This window comes from Lipomyces chichibuensis, assembly GCF_038497645.1.
Source record: "Lipomyces chichibuensis strain CBS 12929 unplaced genomic scaffold V1513scaffold_22, whole genome shotgun sequence".
NCBI lineage: Eukaryota > Fungi > Ascomycota > Lipomycetes > Lipomycetales > Lipomycetaceae > Lipomyces > Lipomyces chichibuensis.
The window spans coordinates 132894-155928 of NW_027117474.1; the positions used below are offsets into that span (position 1 = coordinate 132894).

The 23035-nt window shown below is 47.0% G+C and overlaps 9 protein-coding genes across 9 annotated transcripts; 7 read left to right on the forward strand and 2 right to left on the reverse strand.

Annotated features, from left to right (window-relative positions):
• The first annotated feature begins 171 nt into the window (after nt 1-171).
• On the forward strand, nt 172-3349 carry V1513DRAFT_485556 (uncharacterized protein). The gene is made up of 2 exons (XM_066900476.1): nt 172-672; nt 740-3349. The coding sequence occupies exons 1-2, from the start codon at nt 309-311 to the stop codon at nt 3109-3111; spliced, it is 2736 nt and encodes a 911-aa protein (XP_066752844.1). The 5' UTR covers nt 172-308; the 3' UTR covers nt 3112-3349.
• A 911-nt stretch (nt 3350-4260) lies between these two features.
• Nucleotides 4261-6780, forward strand: V1513DRAFT_485558 (heat shock protein 70 family). Its single transcript, XM_066900477.1, has 3 exons — nt 4261-4452; nt 4521-4821; nt 4879-6780. The coding sequence occupies exons 1-3, from the start codon at nt 4436-4438 to the stop codon at nt 6523-6525; spliced, it is 1965 nt and encodes a 654-aa protein (XP_066752845.1). The 5' UTR covers nt 4261-4435; the 3' UTR covers nt 6526-6780.
• Nucleotides 6781-7657: 877 nt separating this feature from the next.
• V1513DRAFT_425991 (P-loop containing nucleoside triphosphate hydrolase protein) lies at nt 7658-8608 on the forward strand (the record flags this gene model as incomplete). Its single annotated transcript, XM_066896144.1, has 4 exons — nt 7658-7671; nt 7869-8040; nt 8128-8355; nt 8411-8608. The coding sequence occupies 4 exons, from the start codon at nt 7658-7660 to the stop codon at nt 8606-8608; spliced, it is 612 nt and encodes a 203-aa protein (XP_066752846.1).
• A 417-nt stretch (nt 8609-9025) lies between these two features.
• V1513DRAFT_416531 (mitochondrial carrier domain-containing protein) lies at nt 9026-10549 on the reverse strand. Its single transcript, XM_066895848.1, has 2 exons — nt 9782-10549; nt 9026-9727 (listed from the first exon to the last, which is right to left on the reverse strand). Exons 1-2 carry the CDS (start codon nt 10264-10266, stop codon nt 9178-9180), a joined length of 1035 nt encoding a protein of 344 aa, XP_066752847.1. The 5' UTR covers nt 10267-10549; the 3' UTR covers nt 9026-9177.
• A 1276-nt stretch (nt 10550-11825) lies between these two features.
• On the forward strand, nt 11826-14232 carry V1513DRAFT_447185 (uncharacterized protein). The gene is made up of 5 exons (XM_066898371.1): nt 11826-12019; nt 12792-12811; nt 13175-13238; nt 13297-13452; nt 13508-14232. The coding sequence occupies exons 1-5, from the start codon at nt 11947-11949 to the stop codon at nt 13780-13782; spliced, it is 588 nt and encodes a 195-aa protein (XP_066752848.1). The 5' UTR covers nt 11826-11946; the 3' UTR covers nt 13783-14232.
• Nucleotides 14233-14324: 92 nt separating this feature from the next.
• On the forward strand, nt 14325-15810 carry V1513DRAFT_447189 (uncharacterized protein). The gene has a single exon (XM_066898372.1). The coding sequence runs from the start codon at nt 14515-14517 to the stop codon at nt 15589-15591; it is 1077 nt and encodes a 358-aa protein (XP_066752849.1). The 5' UTR covers nt 14325-14514; the 3' UTR covers nt 15592-15810.
• Nucleotides 15811-15868: 58 nt separating this feature from the next.
• V1513DRAFT_447190 (uncharacterized protein) lies at nt 15869-16963 on the forward strand. Its single transcript, XM_066898373.1, has 3 exons — nt 15869-16004; nt 16097-16194; nt 16277-16963. Exons 1-3 carry the CDS (start codon nt 15936-15938, stop codon nt 16722-16724), a joined length of 615 nt encoding a protein of 204 aa, XP_066752850.1. The 5' UTR covers nt 15869-15935; the 3' UTR covers nt 16725-16963.
• Nucleotides 16822-18374, reverse strand: V1513DRAFT_447194 (uncharacterized protein). Its single transcript, XM_066898374.1, has 2 exons — nt 17806-18374; nt 16822-17757 (listed from the first exon to the last, which is right to left on the reverse strand). Exons 1-2 carry the CDS (start codon nt 18086-18088, stop codon nt 16991-16993), a joined length of 1050 nt encoding a protein of 349 aa, XP_066752851.1. The 5' UTR covers nt 18089-18374; the 3' UTR covers nt 16822-16990.
• A 2105-nt stretch (nt 18375-20479) lies between these two features.
• Nucleotides 20480-21731, forward strand: V1513DRAFT_459211 (LicD family-domain-containing protein; the record flags this gene model as incomplete). Its single annotated transcript, XM_066899740.1, has 2 exons — nt 20480-20880; nt 20939-21731. 2 exons carry the CDS (start codon nt 20480-20482, stop codon nt 21729-21731), a joined length of 1194 nt encoding a protein of 397 aa, XP_066752852.1.
• Nucleotides 21732-23035: the final 1304 nt, after the last annotated feature.

The following is a 23035-nucleotide window of genomic DNA, read 5'->3' on the forward strand; positions in this document are numbered from 1 at the left end:
TACCAGTGTCATACTCATTTATGCGGTATGTGGCATTGGTACATTGCGGTTAAGGTATAACCTGTAAACACTTGTATATTGTGAATTAGTTGTGACCGTTGGTTCAATATGTGACACGAACTCTAAACGAGGCGGCTTGGGCATCGCGAATAATTTCGACAAACAATTCGCATCCAAAGCAGGGGTCTACAAGAAATATATCACCACCCTTTTAGGTTGATCTCGCGAATTGCAGTGCACGATACGGCTACGCGTCGGGACACGGTCTCTAGGCTGTTCCCCGCGACTGGTGCGCACCGCCTTTCGAGATGGACTTGTATGCGGGCAACTCGACGCTGTACCGGTTTATTAAGCGGTACCGGCAGCCCGTGTTTCTAGACCGTAACCTGAGTTATTTATTTCACACGCGCTTGTCGAGCGGGCAACCGACCAGTGGAACGGCATCCGACAGCGGTGGCCAGGGTCTCTCGTCGCATGCGTCGCCGTCGAGAAAGAGGAAGCGCTCACGACGACGCGTCACGATTGAAGACGTATGTGGGCGATTGCTAGCCAATTCTGTTGCTGAGTTTGCTACCGCGGCTATTGCTGAACCGAAACTATCGTCGTTTGTGGTGCAGCCGATTTTGAAGATCGAGGCGACCGGAATCGTAAAGCTTGCGCGAAGCCTAAGGTGTATGTCTATTGCTGCTGCTTTTGCGAGACCAATTGATGGACAATCGAAACGCTGACAGGTGTGTAGCACATATTGGCCGAACTAAAGTACAACTGCGAAACACTTCCTGCAGCTGCGAAATCATGGTCTATAGAATGCAAGTGTCACCATCCGGGAAGCGGAGGGCCAAGAAACTTGTCTTTCAATCCAGTGAAATCTGTACCCTCATCCCGGCGCAGTCGTCCCCTTGGTTGTCAAATTCAGCGCAGTCCCCGTCCGCCTCGCCGCCACCACGTGAGAAATCGACGATACTCACATTGGTCATGAACGAGCCGTTTTATATCAAGGCGAGCACTTTGACAGACACGCTGACCGCGTCGGAAGAGTACGTATATACGGTTACTCTAAGTCTGCGTTCGACGTCGTCGCATTGCGAAAAATCGTGGCCGTTCACGATGGAAGCAATGTCTACATCGTGGCAAACAGTTGACGGCCTTAATGAACTTCGCCAGCACACCGCGAGTCCCCGAAACTCGAACTTGTCGTCACCGTCCCGTTCGCCAGCACGACAATCACCACTAAACAGGAAATCAGCGTCATGGTCAGAGGAAACGGCGCGACAACAGTCACCATCTCGACGGTCGAACGTTGCTGCGTCTGCAGTCGCGTCCATACGTAGGCGCCTGGGGATGTCGGTCAGAGGGTCGCCGGTGCAGCCACCATCGCGCAGCGACGATGGTGATGCGGACGATGAGCATGATGCTGACGTGGAAACGAGCGATGGCATGCATGACCCTAAGATCGAGCTGCGGGCGGAGTGGGAGTTCACATTGCTGTCTTGTCCTGAGCCTGGGTATGTGGTGCAGTTGCAATTTTATAAAAACGGCAGATCGGAGGAGGTTAAGTCTGGTAGCGAGATTTGTGTCGAAATTGACATGGGATGGAGTGTGCCGTCGACAAAAGACTATGTGAAGAGGAAAGAAAAGTTTAGGCCCGACGGAAAGCCCGCTGAGAAGATTAATGGTGAGTCAGAGATGGAGAGCTCCACAGGAGAAGTGAGAGAGCGCTCGACCGCACGATTATCCACGCCAAACTCAGACCGAGAGTTGCGAGGCGACGGGATAGTTGAAGTGCGCTATCATTTCGCGACTGCTGTCAACACATTCAAGACATATATACTTTCTGGTTTTGGTTGTCCGTGGTGCTACGATAAAGACTTTCATACATGCGAACCTCTTCATTTTCACTTCACGACATGTCATGAGCTGTTTAGCTTCCGTATGGACCAGCGACAGCCGCAAATGATAGATGTGTACATTACTCTCACAGGCGAGTTCTTGTATGAGCGTGCAAGTACAAAAGTTCCCGACATGAGGATTGTACAATGGATGCGCCCAAAGTCGAAATTTAGATTACTGGATTATTTACGCGGGGATTTATCCTGGCTGCAAGAAGGTGCTGCAGCGCTAGCCATGCAGATGCCAATGAACCCTGCCACATCGGCGGTGCTGGAATCACGAACGCGAAGCCATGCTCGGCAATCCAGTATTCGCAATGTGACTCCAGGGTTAGAGGAGTCGCTCCGGTTGACGATGGTATCAGTAACGCAAGGCTTCGACGTTGACACTGTTCCTGAACTTCCGCCGAAAGCGAGACGGATTTTCCCTGTGCCGGAAATCGGGGTCGAACTGTACACCACAAAATCGAAGCGCTTGTTAAGGCCAGGAGAAGAGATGTCTGAATCAGAGGATGAGAACGATGATAGCTGGCTCGCACATAAACACGAGGAGACGATCGATGATTTCGAAGACGTCACCGCGAGCGAGAAGAAATTTATGAAGGCATGGGATCGTCACATTTTTGAAGAAAGACCGAGTTCGTACAAACATGTTCGCGATTCGCTGGCTCGTTTTTGTAGGAAGAATCGGGAAATGCTAAGTGATCGTCTCTTCCTGATTGAGTTTTGGAAACATTGTTTAAATTTGATTGATTGTGGCATTATTGAACCGGCGTGCTTTTACTCTTGCATGCAGTGGTTGAAGCATGTTGCAGCCGAGAACGAATTTTTTAAGACAATTAGGTACTCGGAATACGAAAGCGCGGAGGAGATGGAGGATGTCGAGGAGAGAAGTGGTCACACTGAAGAGGATGCATATAGATATGAGCGGGACGAGATGGAAGAGACGGGCGATGAAAATGAGAATGGCTATGAGCACGAGATGGGCGATGAGAGTGAGATGGAAGAACACGAAGAGTCGGACGAAGAGGAAGATCCGGACAGTGAGGTAGAAGGGGAGGAAGACGATGTCAACATGGAAGAAATGGAAGATGAGTATGAAGATGAAGATGAAGATGAAGATGACCAAGGGGAAGATTACGAAGAAGAAGATGAAGAAGACGGAGAAGAGGAGAATGAAGAAGAAGTAGAAGAAGAAGCCGACGATGATGACGATGAATGAAGTTTGTTGTTGACAATGTCCAATATGACTCTTAGATGTGCATCGGCAGCTTGAGCGGACGGGTATACGATAGCGAGGGGGATTTGTCGTGGGTTAATTGTATTTTTAATGGTAGCATTATTGTTACCCTTGTATTGTATTTGTCCGTGAGATATTACATGTATTTGTAGCTCAAGAATCTGTCTTCTTTGCATTCAGGTTGATAGTAAACTAAGAGACAGAACTCGCATTTGCAGTATAACATCCAAAAGACTGAGAGGTTAGTTGCTGCGGGCCTTTCCTCACAAGGTTTGGTAAGTAAATAGTGGGAGCCGTGATCGGCAATAATTTTACGACGGGAAAATTGACTGCAGCCTTGCCGGAGCTTAAGCATCATCGGGTTAGGTTTGTAAGGGGCTCAATTTTAAGACGCAGATGACAAACTTTTCATACCAGGCTTGTATTAAGACGCGTGGAATGGAAGCAATGTTGGAGATAAAATACATGATGGTTAGCTTTGATGGGACTTGCGAGTGGTGACGAGATTGTGCGATCACAGTATAGTGCGATTGGTTGCATGCGGCATCCACAAAAGTCTTCGAATTTATTATCATATTTACTCGAAAGATCAAGGCCGCTTCTGTGCGGTTGCAAAAATGTCGGATCAGCTCGGTCTCGGGTTTCCAGTCCGGATTAAATTATATTTGAGGGTCGGCCAAGTTGGTATCATGTCCCACATCGAAGCTATTACCGTTGCGAACGGTCAACAATTACACGTAACGGGCCTAGACCAAACAACACGAAACACGACGCCGGCTGAGCAAGCATTTGTCCGTCAAATAACTGTGATGAACGAAGCCAATTCTGCAAATATACGGATAGTCGTGGACGCCGTAGCAAGCTCTACAGCTAAAACGGCTATTCATGTCACGCGTTCTATCGCGAACTTGCAAAATAAAAGTTGGACAGCAAGTGAACACACTTTTTAGCACGATACTGGATCACGTGCAACTGTCTAACTGGAACGTTCTGGGGAGGCCAAGGAAGGAATTGGGGCTTTAGGGTTTTGCTCGAAAGCGAGGTAGGGCTTGTGCGGCGTGACTTTAACGTCATGGGTGGAACAACGCAGAAGGCTGTGGAAACCGCGAGAGCTTTGGCGTCGAGCAGGATAAATATGTTTCGCGAACCCGGGCTCTGTCCGTTCCCTTCGCTTTTCTCTCCTCAGATTTCTCGGAAATATTTTCTGTCACAACACATCCGTACACACTCACAAACAGACAATTGGTCTATCTTACACGTCACATCGTTTACTTTTTGCATTTCGTCTACATCACATTAAAGCATCATGAGTAAAGCTGTTGGGTATGTATCCTCAATCGTTTAATCCTCACATTTTTAAGTAGATCTTGAGTGCTAACGTTGCTTGTAAGAATTGATCTTGGTACAACGTACTCCTGTGTTGCACACTTCTCCAACGACCGTGTCGAGATTATCGCCAACGACCAGGGCAATCGTACCACTCCTTCCTTTGTTGCCTTCACAGACTCTGAGCGACTGATCGGTGATGCCGCCAAGAATCAGGCGGCCATGAACCCGGCCAACACTGTCTTCGATGCTAAGCGTCTCATTGGCCGCAAGTTTAACGACGCTGAGGTCCAGGGCGATATCAAGCACTTCCCATTCAAAGTCATTGACAGAGCTGGCAAGCCAGTCATCCAGGTCGAGTTCAAGGTAGGTTCTTGCTTTTCTTTTGTATGTTCTCTTACTTATATTTACTAACAATTTTAGGCCGAGACCAAGGTCTTCACTCCCGAGGAGATCTCCTCTATGGTTCTTACCAAGATGAAGGAGACTGCTGAGGGCTTTTTGGGCGGTACTGTCAATAACGCTGTTATTACTGTCCCTGCCTACTTCAACGATTCCCAGCGTCAGGCCACCAAGGATGCCGGTCTCATTGCTGGCCTCAATGTCCTGCGTATTATCAACGAGCCTACCGCTGCTGCCATTGCCTATGGTCTTGACAAGAAGGCTGATGGTGAGCGAAATGTTCTGATCTTTGATCTCGGCGGCGGTACCTTCGATGTCTCACTACTTTCCATTGAAGAGGGTATCTTCGAGGTCAAGGCTACTGCTGGTGATACTCACTTGGGTGGTGAGGACTTTGACAACCGTCTCGTCAACCACTTCGTCGCGGAGTTCAAGCGAAAGCACAAGAAGGACCTTTCCTCGAACCAGCGAGCCCTTCGTCGATTGAGAACTGCTTGCGAACGTGCCAAGCGAACTCTTTCGTCCTCCACTCAGACCTCTATCGAAATCGACTCGCTTTACGAGGGTATTGACTTCTACACCTCGATCACTCGTGCTAGGTTCGAGGAGCTTTGTCAAGATCTCTTCAGATCAACCGTCGAACCCGTCGAGAAGGTTCTCCGGGACTCCAAGATCGACAAGTCGTCCGTCGATGAGATTGTTTTGGTCGGTGGTTCCACGCGTATTCCCAAGATCCAAAAACTTGTCTCCGATTTCTTCAACGGCAAGGAACCCAACAAGTCCATCAATCCAGATGAAGCCGTCGCTTATGGTGCAGCTGTCCAGGCCGCTATCTTGTCTGGCGACACCTCCTCTAAGACGCAAGATCTCTTACTCCTTGACGTCGCTCCTCTTTCACTCGGCATTGAGACTGCCGGTGGTGTCATGACCAAACTTATCCCGCGAAACACCACCATCCCTACCAAGAAGTCTGAGATCTTCTCGACCTACTCGGATAATCAGCCTGGTGTGTTGATTCAGGTATATGAGGGTGAGCGTGCTAAGACCAAGGACAACAACCTCCTCGGTAAGTTCGAGCTTACTGGCATCCCTCCTGCCGCCCGTGGTGTTCCCCAGATTGAGGTCACCTTCGATATTGACGCCAACGGTATTCTTAACGTCTCTGCTGTCGAGAAAGGCACTGGAAAGTCCAACAAGATCACCATCACCAACGACAAGGGCCGTCTCTCCAAGGAGGACATTGACCGCATGGTCTCCGAGGCTGAGAAGTACAAGGAGGATGACGAGAAGGAGGCTGCCCGTATCGCTGCGAAGAATGGCCTCGAATCCTACAGCTATTCGCTCAAGAATACCCTCACCGAGGAAGCTGTTAAGGAGAAGCTTGATGCTGCTGACAAGGACAAGCTTCAGAAGGCCATTGATGAGGCTGTTGAGTGGCTCGACAGCAACCAGACCGCTACTACGGAGGAGTACAGTGATAAGCAGAAGGAGCTGGAGGCCGTTGCCAACCCCATCATGATGAAGTTCTACAACGCTGGTGGCGCTCCGGGTGCTGGTGGTCCTGGTGGTCCTGGTGGCTTCCCTGGTGCCGGTGCTCCTGGTGGTGCTCCTGGCGGCTTCCCTGGTGCTGGTGGCAGTGAAGGTCCCACCGTCGAAGAGGTCGACTAAACGACTGCCGATTTATGAACAAGGTACTTAGTTTGGTATTAGTTAGATGTTGAACGGACGGTAAATAAAACAAGGTGGCTCAGATGGGTGAATAATAATGATGGTCGGATAAAATTTGTATTTTTTATTTGTATACTCGATGTTATTGTGTATTGTTTCGGAAAATGGTTCTTTCTTTATACATATTCTATCATTTGTCTGGCTTTAATATATTTGGGCTAAGATATACCGATCGTAATTACTGCTCTTAGAAACTTCGTAGTATTTTGTGTCTGTGTGTCTCCTTTAGTAAAAAAATTGTATTTTTTATTGAGCGTCAAAGAACCTAGATATAAGTTACCTGAGATAATTCTCGGATTTTTTTGAAGATGTAGGCCTTTACGGCGTATAGCCATATGCGTTTGCGTAAATGTGGCGGAAGGACAGAGAACGATGAGTTTTGTTCTTCTAGCTGCCGGTGGAAACGTAATAACGTGGCCGGTAGGCTGCATCTATCTAGCCCACGCAGTCCCCGCCATCAGCAGGTGTCTCTCTACTCGCGGGTGTTTTATTGTGTACGAAACCACTCCGCCACTTGTAGCTCAACTAACTGTCAGTATTCCCGACTACATCGTCTCTCCTTCTAAACCCTTCGCATATCATTTTCTTTCCTTGCTCATCCTAATAATTTGAACAATAATTCGACATGAATCCTGAGTGGTAAGTTTCCCGCTCTGAAATAAAGAAGTGCATTGAATTTGAGACACCACCACCCCTGTGTGAATCTCATAGTAGCGCCTTCGTTCCACGAACTGGACTGTTGCCAGGATGCTAATTAATTTGCCTTAGAGTAATATTCGATTTGGTGCTTCTTTCGTGGATAAGATTTCGAGGGTCTCCTTGTTGGGCGCATATTGTTTATGAGGGGCCTTGTTCGTCGTATTTCGATCTGGTAACGATAGGTTTTATGGGAATATCAGCATTTCGCCATGCCAATATACAAGCATTCATCTACGGTATAGGTTGGATATGTATTGTTGTGAATAATGCGGATAATTATCGGAGTTCGCGGATTATCATTACCTGCGGTTCCGCCCTCTCAGCAACTATTTTGCAAAATGTTATAATCAGTATTGGCTATGTGGGTGGTTAAATGTCGACTTCAAAGTAACATTGGTGAATTCGGTTTTCTCTCACTACGCCGGTATTGCAGAAAGAAGAAAGCTGATGAATCCAGTAATTCTATGCAAGAACCCAACTTCTAGTGGCAGCAGTCAAATGAGAAATTAGGATATCGGCCACAAGGATCCAGATTCATATCCAAGGGAATTAGCTGTTGTGAATATTTGTCTAACGAGTTGCAGATACGATTACCTTTTCAAGTTACTGCTCATTGGCGATTCCGGCGTTGGCAAGTCTTGTCTGTTACTGAGATTTGCGGATGATACCTACACGGAGTCTTACATATCTACAATCGGCGTCGATTTCAAGATCCGCACCATTGAGCTGGAAGGAAAGACTGTCAAGCTTCAGATTGTAAGTAGTATTGTCTGCGCTTGCGTTGCTTCGTGCATGGCTCGTGGTAGAGATGTAGATGACAGTAAGCTAATGATAGTCGTATAGTGGGATACTGCGGGACAAGAGCGATTCCGCACTATAACATCATCGTACTACAGAGGAGCACATGGCATCATCGTTGTCTATGACGTTACAGACCAGGAGAGCTTCACCAACGTCAAGCAATGGATGCAGGAGATTGACCGCTATGCCACTGAAGGAGTAAACAAGTTGTTGGTTGGTAACAAGTCGGACATGGCTGATAAAAAAGTCGTCGAGTACACTGTCGCTAAGGTACGTTGAAATTTGTGAACATTTTATAGAATTAAGGATATTGATAATCAATTAGGAATTTGCCGACAGCCTTAAAATCCCTTTTTTGGAGACGTCTGCTAAGAACGCAACCAATGTCGAGCAGGCTTTCTTGACTATGGCACGACAAATTAAGGAGCGAATGGGCAGCGCGCCTACTGGCGTCGGCAAAGGTCCTATCAGAATTGGCGAGGGGGAGGCCATCCGACCTGGTGCTGCTGGTGGATGCTGCTAGATTGGTATTCTCTTTATGTGTTTCTATTTTGATAGTTTTTTGTGTGTTGTCGCGAATTTCATTGGTTTCATTGTTTATTTTTACAAATATTTTTTTTTTCGGTTGTCGGGTTTATTTATCACGCCTATCCCTCTACAATGTCTTGGTCCTTCGACAGCTATATTCCTCCCCGTGACATGCCTACACATCCCGCCGATTTAACGATGACCTACTACACATAGTAAAACATAGTTAGTCAGTCTATAATTAGTTGTTATATAATAATAGTGCGTATGAGATGTTGTTTTCTTATATAGCAGCAGTTAGTATAGCAATACACTGAGCAGGCTTATATCAGACGTTTCATGTCGCTCCGTGGCCATAGAATTACTAGATTCTATGTGTGTTTGTACTGCGAAAGTGATCGGACATTCGATATCTGTGGAATATTTTCAATTAAACTGAGTACACAACGCAGAATGAGCTACCCTATTCGGCTTACGCCTTACAGATTCAATATATAAATATAGTCTAATCGTAAATGAATGTGATATGTCGATTCTTCATTTCACCAAGTATATGCCTCCAGTTTACTTTCTTCGTTGTCGAACAACCTGCAAAGTCTTAACTGCGGCAGTGACAAGCTGTTCCTTGAAATAAAACAAGAACGCAGATGTCAAAACGCTCTGCACGATTTTGGAATCAATGCCACTATACAAACTAGCCCATCCTTCCTGTCCTGCGATCTGCTTCAACGCTGAGAACGTCGACGTGTAAACCTCGGAATCGGCCTTCTCGCCCTCTGTCGTCTCAGCTGCTGCGTTTCTGCGTTGTACCTGCATTCGGGACTTGATCGTGATGTACGGGTACGTTGCCGTGGTTGCAACAAGTTTACCGATCGCTCCGAGAATGAAGAAATCGAAAGGCTGTAGCTTTCTACGGCGTTCGATGACGGCGCGCAGACGCTCGAAGATCGTGTATTGCAGGATCGGATTTATAACGAGCATAAGCGCTGGGACCAGACCTGCGAAGAACGCTTTCGGGCCGTCCGTGGAGAGAATATCCTTGACTGTCTCGATGACTGAGAGCTTCTTCGCGGAAGAGGGTAAGACGCGGACAGTCTGGCGAGTGTTGACGACCCTATGCTGTTTGTTAGCTGACATCTAACATTGACATGGAAGCGGGTTGGATTACCATATAGGATTCGTCAAGATGACGGTAGCTGACCCGGCAATCGCGCCGGCGACCATGCTTTCGAGTGTAGACATGGCCGCAGTCGCGGTGGCAGCGGTCGCACCCTTGATCCGCTTGCGCCGTTCAAACAGGCCACGGGTGCCTTCGTAAAAGTAGTAATACACGAAATTAGTGACACTGATTCCAAACAGTGCGGATTCAAGCCCAGAGTACAATCCACTGACACCTTCACGCTGAATAATCTTTCCTGCTGCACTGATTAGACTGGGTTTCTTGATGAGACGTCTTTTGACATCAGAGGTTGTAGTTGGAGGAGGAATTGCTTCTGAGGACTCAGCGGATATGGACTTTCGGCGCTCCGTTTGCGCGCGGGTTGAGAGTGTGATGAGAGGGTATGTTACGACCATCGCAAGCGCGCCTCCTCCAGCACCCGCGAGTGCCTGCGCGACGGAGTCGGCCTGGGCTGATGTTTGGTTGGTAGACATTGTGACAGAAGACTTCAGTACTGATAGAGGGACGCGAACATTCGCGGGAGGTCAATCCGGTGATGTTATGAGGTGACCAATATATGAATATCGCGAATGGTTACGGGGGGAGGGTTACTCGAATCCCGTCGTGATACTTGTGACGAAGGTTGGGCAGCCGACTCACCGAGGTTGTAGTAACCCCGCCATCTCGAACCGGTTACGCGTTAAATGTGGGGAACCGAGGGCGCTCGAGATCGGCCGCACAAGGTGCCAACGGGTTTAGGTTGCCGGATTAATTGGTTTCATCTTAGGCAACCGCGAGGGCCATGTGAAAAAAAAAATCTTCCTTAGAGGGAAACTATTAGTTCCAAAGTTGTGTTATATTTGACTGGTGCTTGATGAGGTAAAAAGTGGTTTATATATTCCGTATTCCGGAATGGGAAAGTAACTATGACCCATCTACTGTAAAAACTCCTTTGTAACTCATGCGAGCACGCTACTCGCCTGGGTCAGATAGGATCCAAGACTTGGTCTATTATCAGATCCAAGGTGAGCCTGTAACAGACTGGGAATTCTCTTTAAGCATGTCAAATCAATTCTCGGCATTTGCTTACATGTCAAAATCCGGGGTTTTTGGTGTCCTTTAATACAAGAGAGCTACAAATAAATAATTGAACTGCTGTTTCATTTTTTGTATGTATTCGTCATAGCTATGCCGTGGTGTATCACCGATACAGTCCTATAGGTTAGTATTGTTGACTTCGATCGTCTTCAAGGAATTGCCCACAATCAAATAGAACGCAAAGCCCACATTTGTTGGAGCGGTTCCGATTACGGACCCCATTATCTACCAACGCAGCGACGCTAAATATATATATTTATATTGTGGACGGCCCTAACGTCTCGTCGCTTTCAGTATTCGTTCAATATTCGTTCACATCCGAGGGATGGAGCTCGACAAACAGAGCAAAGCATTTTTAATACTGTTTCGACAGTGATTGTTTCAATGCAAAAGTACAAGAACAGTGAAGCAGTATGTCAACAAATAGAGCAAGCAACGTTCATCGACGCACTTTGATCTTGCAGTCTTCTGATATGATTTTTACAAACTCACACCGATGATTGCAACTAACAGGTGATCGTCTCCATTCTAACTCTCCCACACATTGACAGAGCTAAGTGTCTTGTGTTTTAGTGCTTTGCAATACCCAAGGGTCTTGTGGTATCTTTGTGGTTAGGGTATGCCTTGACGTGAGATCCTGATTGCAGCCGGTGACGTCGTGCTTTTAGCGAATCGAAGGAATCTCAGCGACCTCTCTGCTCTGAGTTGCTCTGAGCTGCTCTGTGCCCTGTTTTATTCTGGCTATATCTTGAATTATGCAAAACGCTAGTTCTGTTCAAGCTTAGTGTCCGACTATACGAGATTGAGCCAGACAGTATTAGTTAGTGCCAGGAACACTATAAAGGATTAGGAGGCTTTGCCAGTTAAAGTTTAGCGCATGTACTTGTCGCTTGGCTGGCAGGGTAATAGTTGCCCCTTCTGAAAATTTTTTTGGACCCCCCCGTTGGCGAGATAATTTCTCCCGCCATATTTTATGCGATCGCTCCTTCCCCTCTTTCTCCTCCTCGCTACAACCGACTATATTTCACGTCGTCTTTTTTTCTCTATTACTCTCTACAATCTAGATAAAATTCAAAATGTCTTACGAATCCAACAACTACGGATCCCGATCTGGCGGTTTCTCCGGCCCTGGCCGCGCTTGTTACAACTGTACGGTTTAGTGGTTTTTGTTGTCTCTATTCTTGCTTTCCTTTTGCTTTCTCTACCGGTCATAATCATCATCTCATTGTTTCTGGTGAACTATCAGGACTTGCCGTTTATATTCAGAATTATTGTTACATGTTTTTCTTTATGATCTGCCGCATTGGCATGTCCTTTTATGTCTAGTATGGCAGAGACTTGAACCGAACCTGTTCCATTTCTCCTCTTAGCCCTCCGACATGCGCCTCCCAAGACACCTCGGTTATCCATTTATGATCTTCTGGATCATCGCCATTGTTAGCTCTGATGACGGTTAAGTGTGTAGGCGGATGGGCGGGACACAACGCTAAGACTGGTTTCGACTAGCTGTGGCCTTATTCAAAGTTCAGCTAGGGGCCTAGCGGTGTGATTCAACCCTCCGTTTGCTATCTTTTGGTTGAAGCGCGAGAGTGAGTGAGAATGCGAGTGTGAGAGTGATTGTGTCGTCCGTATTCCTGAACGAGTGTGCGAAGCGTGAGCCACAGACGAGCGTGAGCGTGAGAGTGAGAGATCGACTAGTGTTAGTTCCGAGCCATTTTATGCCTTTAATCTGTTGTTATGCATGACACAGTGTGCTTGTACTTATCACATCTTGATTCATCGAGTGTGTGCTCTTTTGTGTGTGCTAATTTGTTACTGTCTGAGATGATGAGTTTTCTGTTGACTTGTATTGTGTATTTTCTTGATGTACTTCTCATATATACATATATTTTGGGGGTTGTTTCTTACGATAGCTTATTAGGCGGCGATACTGGACATCAGGTGAATAGCAACAATTTACTTTTATTAGCCAATCATTTGTTCCACAGTTCAATACTGTCGTCGGGAGTTCGAGGCCTTTGATTCGCTTTGTTCGGTCATGTTCCGGTTCACGGCATAAAGGTTTCGATCTCCGATGATGATCCAAATGTGAAGAGAGGCGAGATGGTGCTATTGGTTTTTGTTGATGCAGTGGAAGGTTAAACTCGACAACCGTCTCCACAAAATACGGCAACCCATTTAGAAAGTAGCCTTGCCAATTTTTACTCCTATTCAAGTGCATCCTCTTCACATCTGGACATGGATATTTGAGCGGCTGCGTAAGTGTGTGGAAACGAATTAAGACTGACCTTGAGACCAAAAAAGGCCCGAGACTGCCCCAAGCGAGGAAACCCCGTCTGCTACAATTGTGGACAAGAAGGCCACTTGAGTAAGTTTTGTTCGGATGCTCTCGCTTGACAGTTAGTGGAGTTAACAGCCAATTGTAGGCCGCGACTGTTCCGCTCCTGCCAAAGAGAAGACCTGCTATCGATGCAACGAGACTGGTCACATCTCTCGTGACTGCCCCACCAACACCAGTGCTGGCGGTGACCGTTATAGCGGTTCGAGTGGCCCTGGCTCCAGCGGTGCTGAGTGCTACAAGTGTAAGTTGTCTGTTTAATAATTTTGCGATTATGAGGTACCTAATAGCGCTCGTAGGCGGAAAGGTTGGCCACATTGCTCGCAACTGTACTCAGGGAGGTGGCTACGGCGGCTCCAGCTACGGTTCGTCTGGTCAGACCTGCTACTCCTGCGGAGGTTTCGGCCACCTTTCCCGTGACTGCACTCAGGGCCAGAAGTGTTACAACTGTGGTAACATCGGCCACTTGAGCCGTGACTGCCCCGAGGCCCAGGACCGTGTCTGCTACAAGTGTAAGCAGCCGGGCCACATCATGGCCCAGTGCCCTAACGACCAGGTCGCTGCTACTGAGTAAACGTTTGATTAAAAACGTTTTTTTGGTAGTGTGCCATGGTATTACGTTTGTTTTGGATTTCTTCGTGATGTAGTGCGTATAGTGCGTTCGTGTTGATGAATGGTGGATGGTGGTGATGTTGTTTTGTTCGTGGCGATTAGGATCCTAAAAATTCACATGGTTTTGTTATTTTCTCGGTTCTGATTTTGTTTGTTATATTACTTCGTCATCATATCCGCCATTTTCATGTTTAACTATCTTTATTATCCTTCCTGGCGGCGATTGCGACAAAAATTGAAGAGAGTAGGAATTTGTTTGCCTAGCTATGTACGATTTATATTATGTGACCATTGGCCGCTGTGTAGTCTCCACCGTGTTATGTACCTTTTTGTGTCATTTGTATAGTCCTTGATTGTCTAGGAATAGGAGAATAACCGTTTATTGATAATGAACTTGGTATTCAAAACATATTACCGCTATTTTATTCATTTTAGTGTGCAGTAAAGTGTAAGTACAACTCGTGCTGCAGATTACGCATGTTTTGCACCTCGCGTAAGGCTAGGGTCAGCGTCTGTCCTACTGGCGATGATGCCTCCCGTTGGTTCTGCATCCCCTGCGTTAGCTTTATTAATCTTAAATAGACAAAGATATCTATTATTAATACCGATTGGCTTTGATGCCATATAACTATTTGACCATTGCCGATTGAAAGTGTGAATATTTCATGACTGGCACCAAATATCGGCTGGCCCAATGGAATTATTAGAGAACGACGGAGACTATCCAACCAGGTCTGACAAGTCAGTCCGCGGTTCAGCGGACTCGATCGCTGGCGAAACCGCTGCGGAGTATGGGACATTACCAGTCGAGCGAGTAGATGGGGAACGGTCAGGGCCGCCAGAGGGTGAAGATGACCGGGTGGCCTCCAATTCTAAGGAAGCGAGCTTGCCGGAGGTGGAGGACGCACACGGACAGACGATAAACACCTCTGTTACGCGTGAACCCAATGCGCGCAGAGAATTACAACCGTCTCAAATCGATCCCGCTCTCGAACAAGCGCGGCCACCAGCAAAGCCCCCGATTGGGGCCATACCATCCCGTCCCGGCCTCTCATTCGCACCGCTCGAGGTCCAGCGGCGGCAATTTCAACAATTCCGGCTCCAACTAAGCCCGCAACCCTTCTTTTCAGCACAATCCTATCCATTCGCGTCGTCACCATTCCAGTTCTTCCCGCATCCGGCGCCTTATCCGTACACAATCCCCCCTCTCTCGCCGGACGCCGACCCGGGAGATCCGTTTGTCGGAATGATTCTGGTAGATATAGAGCATATTCACAAACTTTTCACGGAGTACGCCAAGCGCGTCGGCTTTGCGATTACAAAATCCAAGAGCTCGAGTGAGAGGACGTACCAACTTGTGTGCAAATGTCATGGCACACCACGCAACACGAGACACTTGCCAACCATAAAAGGCGAGGAATTAGACGGGAAAATCCGGCGTCGGGACTTGCATTCCCGGAAAACTGGGTGCGAGTGGAGGGCGAAGTTTAAAATGCAGTTTAATGACCAGTGGGTGTTGACGTATTTGGGGGATCATAATCATGAGATGGAGCCCGATATGGCGATAAGATATGCCGAGAATAGGCAGACTACGGAGCAGGGTATTGAGTTGATGAAGGCGTTGAAGAAGACGTCGGCTACGTACAAGGAGATTGCGGACGTTGTGAATGCTACTACAGGGTCGAATTTGTTGGCAAGGGACGTGTATAATCGGACTAAGGATGTGCCGAGGGCGAAACCAATGAAGAGGGGGCGGCCGAGTTCAAAGTAGTCGCGATGTTTTTAGTGTATATTACGTTGATTGAAGGTAGCTTGTTGATGTTGAAATGCTGCGGTTACAGTGTACATTAGTCATTGGTTGGAGTATGATAGATTGTAGGAATATTTTGATGCTTATATCGGTACAAATTTATGCTTGTGATGTATGATTGCTCCTAACTCTATTGTAATGGAGACCAGGCGAAAAAGTGTCGTCCAAATTCTGAAGGTGTGACGTCACAATAAATACAAACAAACCCCAACCTCATCTCGCTTCAAAACGCTGAATAAAAGCATTCGTTTCTTAAGTTCATTCATATAGTTAGGATTGAATTTTTACCAGCATTAATCCATACAATGTCTCTATCAGAATCAGAATGGAAAGAATTTGAATCCTACGAATGGGCATCCGACCGCGACTTTACGGTACGTCGGGATACAATTCGCTTCACCGGGGACTAGCTGCCTCGTTGTCTGTACACTGTCTTCATGGATGTACTAACGTGTGAAATTAATAGCAAGGTCTAGCGTCTGTTTTGTCCAGTCGTGGAAGCACATTATCGGACGACGAAAAGTGGATGGTGGAGTGTAAGGCTCGGCTATTTTTTTATTCACGGTACGTCCCACGCGGGCACATTATTTGCTTCTCTACATAGAACTAATTGCGAAGATGACTCTGATGTTGACTTGTGGACCAGGAAAGTGCAGAAGAATGTTGGATACGAAGACTACATAGCGTGGAAGGCCTGTCATACTCGTTCAGCTGTCTCTGAATTATCATCAGAGGCTGGAGATCGGGTATCAGACGCGAATGTCGAATTGCAGGATCAAGAAGTTTCCGAGCGCGACGACTCCTCAATCCCAAACTCCTCTGCATCGTCATCGCAAACACCAACGCCTTCACCTTCGCCAATCCCATCAACCTCGACACGGCCTCCATCTGCATCTTCGGCGTCAGCGACTGGCCCATCAGATGAATATGAAAATAATACCGCGCCGTACCCGAGCTCATTTGCGCACATTGTCGAGTTAATTACGTCTGGTAAGGAAGTTCCAGGTATAAAGCAAATTCCGAACATTTTACTCGGCGAGACGGCGTCATCGCGGCCCGAGAGACCACAGCGTCGAAAGCCATGGGCAAAGTAGCCATAGATCTGCTCTCAAAAAGGAAGTGAATGATCGAATTTGGGATTTGGAAATTGCAGTTTAGTTGGGGTGATGTGTCGGCGTATGGATAAAGGTGTTTGGGATGGGACAATAGATTCAATTCGTTACGAAAGCAACAATATGTTAGAGTTATCATGAGCGTAGAATCTATACAATATCAAGAAGGGAAAGTACAAATCCAATGAACACCTGTACATATTTACACATCAAACAAAGACCACTCACGACCATATTAGAATTCTCATTCAAGTGACATGTCGAGGCACCCCATGTCGCCGTTCGTCTTCGTTGGCAACAACTTGACCTTCCTCCTCGTCGCTGCCTGCGTGACGTCTGGCAACGGCTTCAGCTAGCTTTTTGAGGCGCTTGCTGCCTGCAGTCTGCTGCATCCTGATTTCCTCCAGATCATCGACACTATGCACCAAAATCTTGCCGTTACGATCAAACTCGAACGTGAATAATCCCGTAACAATTGAAGCCGCTCGTCCGTCATCGTCGTCGTCAGCTGCCGTAGCAGACGTATTCATAGCAGGCTCGAAACTCGTCTGCCAGCGGACTAACAACTTCGTGGCAGGCTCGCTCGCATATTCGTCAACGGCCTCAACGTTGCCGAGGATATCGTCGTCGATGTCATTGTCCTCGTTTATAATCCTCATACTAACAATCTTAAATACGATATTTCCCTTCCTATGGTCCGGCGACTGACGATTACCGAGACCAAGGATGCTTGTCAAGCCTGGCATGCCCCGGTCATCCGACTTCTTTGTGACGGCGGCTGCATCGGCCGCGCTGTCAGCGATCTCAGCGAACCCATCTATAGGACCGAGGACAACGAATGGTAAGATCCACTGTGCTATGCGCCAGGATGCAATATACGCTGTCTTGCCTCTGATTGTTGGCAGACCTGGGTGCGTTTTGGGGAAGAAGCGCAGTTGGATGTTGGACGACAGAAGAGATAATGGTGGGTGCTCGTGTTGGAGATTCGGAAGGAGACGGATTAACGTGTCCAGTGCTAATTCATTAGCCTTGTACGGCCCAGTTGCTGTTTAATGGAACTTACTCTCTCCGAGATTTGTCTTGCGTAGTTGCCGACCGGAGTTGTTTTCCAGCTCACTGTCTTCGCGGCTCCGCACTTCAGTATTTTCAAAAAACGTGCTTAAATCTGCGGACGGAGATAACTTGACACGATCAATTTGTCGAAACGGAGGCTTCGTGTGCAAAAATTCTTTCTGATGCCGTTTGTTTGACATGATAGTACTGGTGAAAGGGACGATTTCGTTGTATATTAAGGCTGGAGAAGCAGTTCTGATCCGAACTATTCTGAGTAAATTCGGATTCGCCATAATTGCGTGCAATACCAACGCGAACACTGAACGCAGTCAACGCAACTTATGTATAGCCGAACGAATTCAGTAAGAATATCTCAATGCGAATCAACAAGGAGTGAACCAGTAGCTAAATCAACTACACTATCCCTTTGTCTCACCACCCATATACTTTCATATCTTCTTGCACTCAATCCTATATTTGAAGTACCGCTAATTAGACCGTAATATCGGTAATGCAATGCGTCTCTGGTATATGTGGATCCGTAAGGATCGCCGCTTGTAAAACGTGTTTATTTCACAGCCGCTCCGCATCACAGAAATCTTGGGAACTTACGATATGGTGGCCGCACACCTCCCTAACCCTAACCCTCTTAAGGTTGGGGCTTGGCACGATGCGATACAGAAAATACGGTATATTATAGTATGACTCTGATAATATAATAGGTGATTGAAGATTACTGTTGATGTACTGCATTGGTGTCTGTTTCGCAGGACCCTGGACCGGCTGTGTTTATGGACTGTGGGAGGTTCCGATGCTCCGGGAGTCTCCGTATGTTCCGATAACATCCGACAGTACTGGTATGTTACGTTTAATGCGACTGTGGTCTAGGGATTACGCTCGTAGCGCCAGCATGTCCCAAATCTTCTCGTTGATGGACGCTAATAATAATAGATGGAATGAATTCGACAGCACCGTTAGCTGGTACCCGTATCCTATTACTTTTCATACAAGGACGCGATGACTGAATAAACTACGATCAGACGTCGACAAGAATTGACTTGCGAAGTGAATAGTCGCACAAGAACAGGTTAGCACAGATTGAATACGGGATGAAAAGCGTTACATTTAGAGCTCCACATATATAGCTCAGCGGTATCTGGCGATGACAGATTAAGTGGAGGACGTGTCAGCCGCCCGGGAGGGATTTGCGGTACGACGAACTGTTCGATATAGTTGCATCGTATGATTTCACAATAGGGGATTGTAGGGTTTCGGCCGAAATGGCGAAATGTGTCAGGGACGATGGTCGAAGTTAGTGCTTTTAGACTGCTGCGGCGGGAGTTACTGCAGGAATTTGGATTGGAAAACTAAAGCTGCCATTGATGCGACTCGATTGGATAGCGCGAACATGACACTGATAGTCACTGCATTGAATCGCGAAAACTAATACCGGCCAACGGCTGCAAGACGCGGCTTAACAGAACAATAATCATGTGCGGAATATTGAACTGCCTGTGGAGGGCGGCCGCTCACAGTCGACTCATCTCTTACGCCGATGTCCAGCGCCCGACTCATTAAGCAACAGACGAGTGCAGCACGGTCTATATAGTATATACATTGTATTAGGTATAGGAAGTGCGTTAGAAACAATCAACGAACTGGTAACCATGATCAAATCCGACGGCGTGGCTGGCCATTGATAAGGTTAAGAGGCAATCTCCGATAAATCTCTGACCTGACATTTTATTCTATGAGCCGGCTCATTAATACAATAGACCAACAGACAGCAAACGCACAATCACAAACAGCACAGACAAGTCAGCTTCATCCACTTGCAATTCCTTAACGATCCTTGGGGTCATACTCACAGCATTTTATATGCACACTTTCAAAGTCGATGTGTCCGTAATCCAAGTCTGTAAAAGAACTATCGTGATCTTAATTACGCAGACGACATTCCTGCGTATTGTCTGTCCCATAGAATATATGCCAACAGTACGCCTTTACCTGCTTCCGCCACCGACGACAAGTATGTGATGATTCGTTCGTACAGTCGTACTGTAAATATAGCAATCCCAAATAACGCATCGCATTTTCCAAGGACCTCAGTGCACAGTAGAATTAAAGTCAATGGTCGCGTGCAAAACAGCGAAATGTGACGTAAGCCAAGCGCCAAGAGTTGCAACTTCTGCTTGGCTGCATAACAAGTTCCAGAATAATTCGGCAGCAATATTAGATTATGGTACTTGCTAAACTGGTTTTATGCCAAGTCTGACCTTTGAAGCCGGGTCTTACTTATTGTCTGGTTTTTGGCAGGTGAGTCCGACAACGCAGGGGGCGGGTCATTCGGTTACCGGCAAGTTTGGCCCTGCGATCGCCACAATAAATATTTCGTACGCGATTCCCGCTTGCAAATTAGAAACTTGCGACCACCAAATTTTCAATCTCCACACGCCAACGGAACCCCTACCCTTTTATCTACACTTTTGTCTCGTCGCGTTGTGGCTTTGGTTCCCCATTGTCACCGCGTCACCAATCACTAACTTGTGCCGCCGTCACGTCAGTAACTAAATATAAGTCTGACTGAGTTTCGATCATCTACTCATGTCACCACTGTCTTATCGAGTGCGCTTCAATCTGCTCGATTCCTACTCTCCACTGCCTCGACAAACGTTCGCTTTGCCATGCTACGCCGGTTGTTCATCCTGCTCGCGCTCGTAGTCTTCGCCTTCACAGCATTCACCACATTGCTCTCCGCCATGCTGTCCATTGCCCCGGATTTCGATCGCTTCGTCCCCATGTCCATCGCTCACGAGAAATTCTACGTCCCTCCGCTGGTGGCGGGCCCCGTCAGTCCGCCCCCGAAATACTTCTTCGAAGCAGCTGTCAAGAGAAATAAGCATTGGATAGGCCTGCATTACGACCGCCGACATTATAAGTCTGAGCTCAATGAGGGCGACCGTGAGCGCGCAATTCGCTACATGCTCGAAGCTTGGTTCGCTTTCCTGTACGAACACAAGTTAGAATCCTGGATTGCTCATGGTACTCTACTCGGCTGGTACTGGAATGGCGAGCCGTTGCCTTGGTATGCACATTTGGTATTTTAAGTACAATTCTCTTCTCGTGCTAACGCACCATTCCAGGGACGTCGACGTGGACGTGCAGATGTTTGTGCGCACAATGCGCAGCATGAGCAATCGGTTCAACGCGACGACATACCAGTACATTACCGCCGAAAATGAAGTACGACAGTACTACATTGACGTCAACCCCCATTTTCTCTACCGCTCGCGCACGAACGGGGAAAACGTCATTGACGCGCGTTTCGTGGATATGCAGAACGGCCTGTACGTCGACATCACGGCACTCGCTGAAACAGATCCTATCCGACGTCCAAACGTCATAAGTTGCAAGAACAACCATAGGTACCTTGTCGACGATATTCTTCCGCTGAGGCAAACAATTTTTATCGGCAAACGTGCATATATTCCGTACGAATTCGAGAAAGTCCTGCAGAAAGAGTATTCTCGGCGCGCACTGACCGATGGAAGATATATGAGTTATATTTTCAGCGTGACGGATCAGAAGTGGCTCAAAGCACCTGCCTCCCGAAACTTGCATAGAGCTAGACCCGGTATTGGAAAGCGTCCTACAACTGAGCCATTGCAGCGGTCACGGCCTTTCGCGCCAGGGCAAGTGAACCCCAATATGATGAGAACATATGCTGTTCCAGGAGCCAGAGCTCAAACCGGTCGTAAGTCGTCAATGCAGTCGATGGCTCAACAAGCACGACCGCCTGTCCATCCAGCGGAGGCCGGTTCCACAATGCAGGACAAGGTGGAGACCACCAACGATAATGTAGTGGTGAGTCCAAAAGCTCAGCAACCACGGGGCTTGGCCGTCGGCGGCGGTAGGAAGGGTCCTGCGAGCATATGACGGTCGTACAGTTTTGCCAATTCATTGATTTTACGCGACTCGCCATGACTTCATTCCAGCATTCTTGTCCATAGTCATATTCATCTTTTGCTCGACTGGCGGTTACTCTTTATTAATGTTTTGGATAAATATTCTTCGGCAAGCTGACGTCGGAAGTTAACCATTGATATATCTCTGGAGCATATGGCCATTTGGGACGTTATCGATTCACCTCTTATTTTCTTTGCAAATTTTGGTTGACAGGCGAACCCACCGTTGTCTAAACTGTAATTAAATTGTACATTGCTATTTCGTTCCTTTTCTTTTCGACTTGTTATATAGGTTTTTGGGATATAGAGAATGGTCTGATATCGGCTGGGACTTTTGGGACTGTTGACGAGAATTATCATGGCGGACCTGTTTCTTTGAGGGGACGGATTTGAATCTCTTCGTATTTGTACAGTAATTTGGTTAAAGGTAGAAGGCTGTCTATGGTTGATTTTTTGTAACTGTGTGTTTGTTATATGTGTATATTGTTAAGTTTTAGGTAAACTTATACTATTTTAGACTACCTATTAATGAATGAAGAATGAAGATAAATTTTGTAACATCCAAACGTTCGCAATTGTTCTACCCGTCGAATACGCTGGATCCATTTAGCGGTGGATACGATTTGCGAGTAATCGTTATTCGTATTCGTACTGTCCCATACGATTACTATTCGAAACTTGCTAAGTTACCGCAACAAAATCGTATAGTCAAACACGTGACTTTAGCTATGACATATATTATGACAGAAAAATGCACAGGTAAAGGAAACAAATAAATAGAAACAAAGACCACAATTTATTCAGCGCCTCAGCTTCTTGAATAGTGATCGGCAAGCAAAGTAACCTTTCTCATGGTTCCTGACTACTCCATGGAGTGCCGCCTTAACCCAAGCAATTATCTTCCGTCACAATCAAGATCGTGAACTTCCTCAGTTAATGCTCTAGAGGATGAGTGAGAGGCAATCTGGCTGATAGAATCCTCGGGTCCCAGATCAACGGAGCTCTCAATGATCGACTGGGCCGTTGCTGGCAAGATATTCTCCATCGGCTTATTTCCTTCATAACCGTCATTCAATAAATAATCACCCGATTGCTTTCGGCGGGGTCGCCGAGGGATCCATCTTTTCTACTGTCGTCAAGTGGGCGGCAAATAAGTCACAGATCCAAATAGTTTGTTCGTAGTATGTTTGTAAGTCCCACGCTATTTACTCGCCATACCTAAAGAGGAATACGATTACTATACGATTTTGCGGTAGACTATGCGATTACTTCACG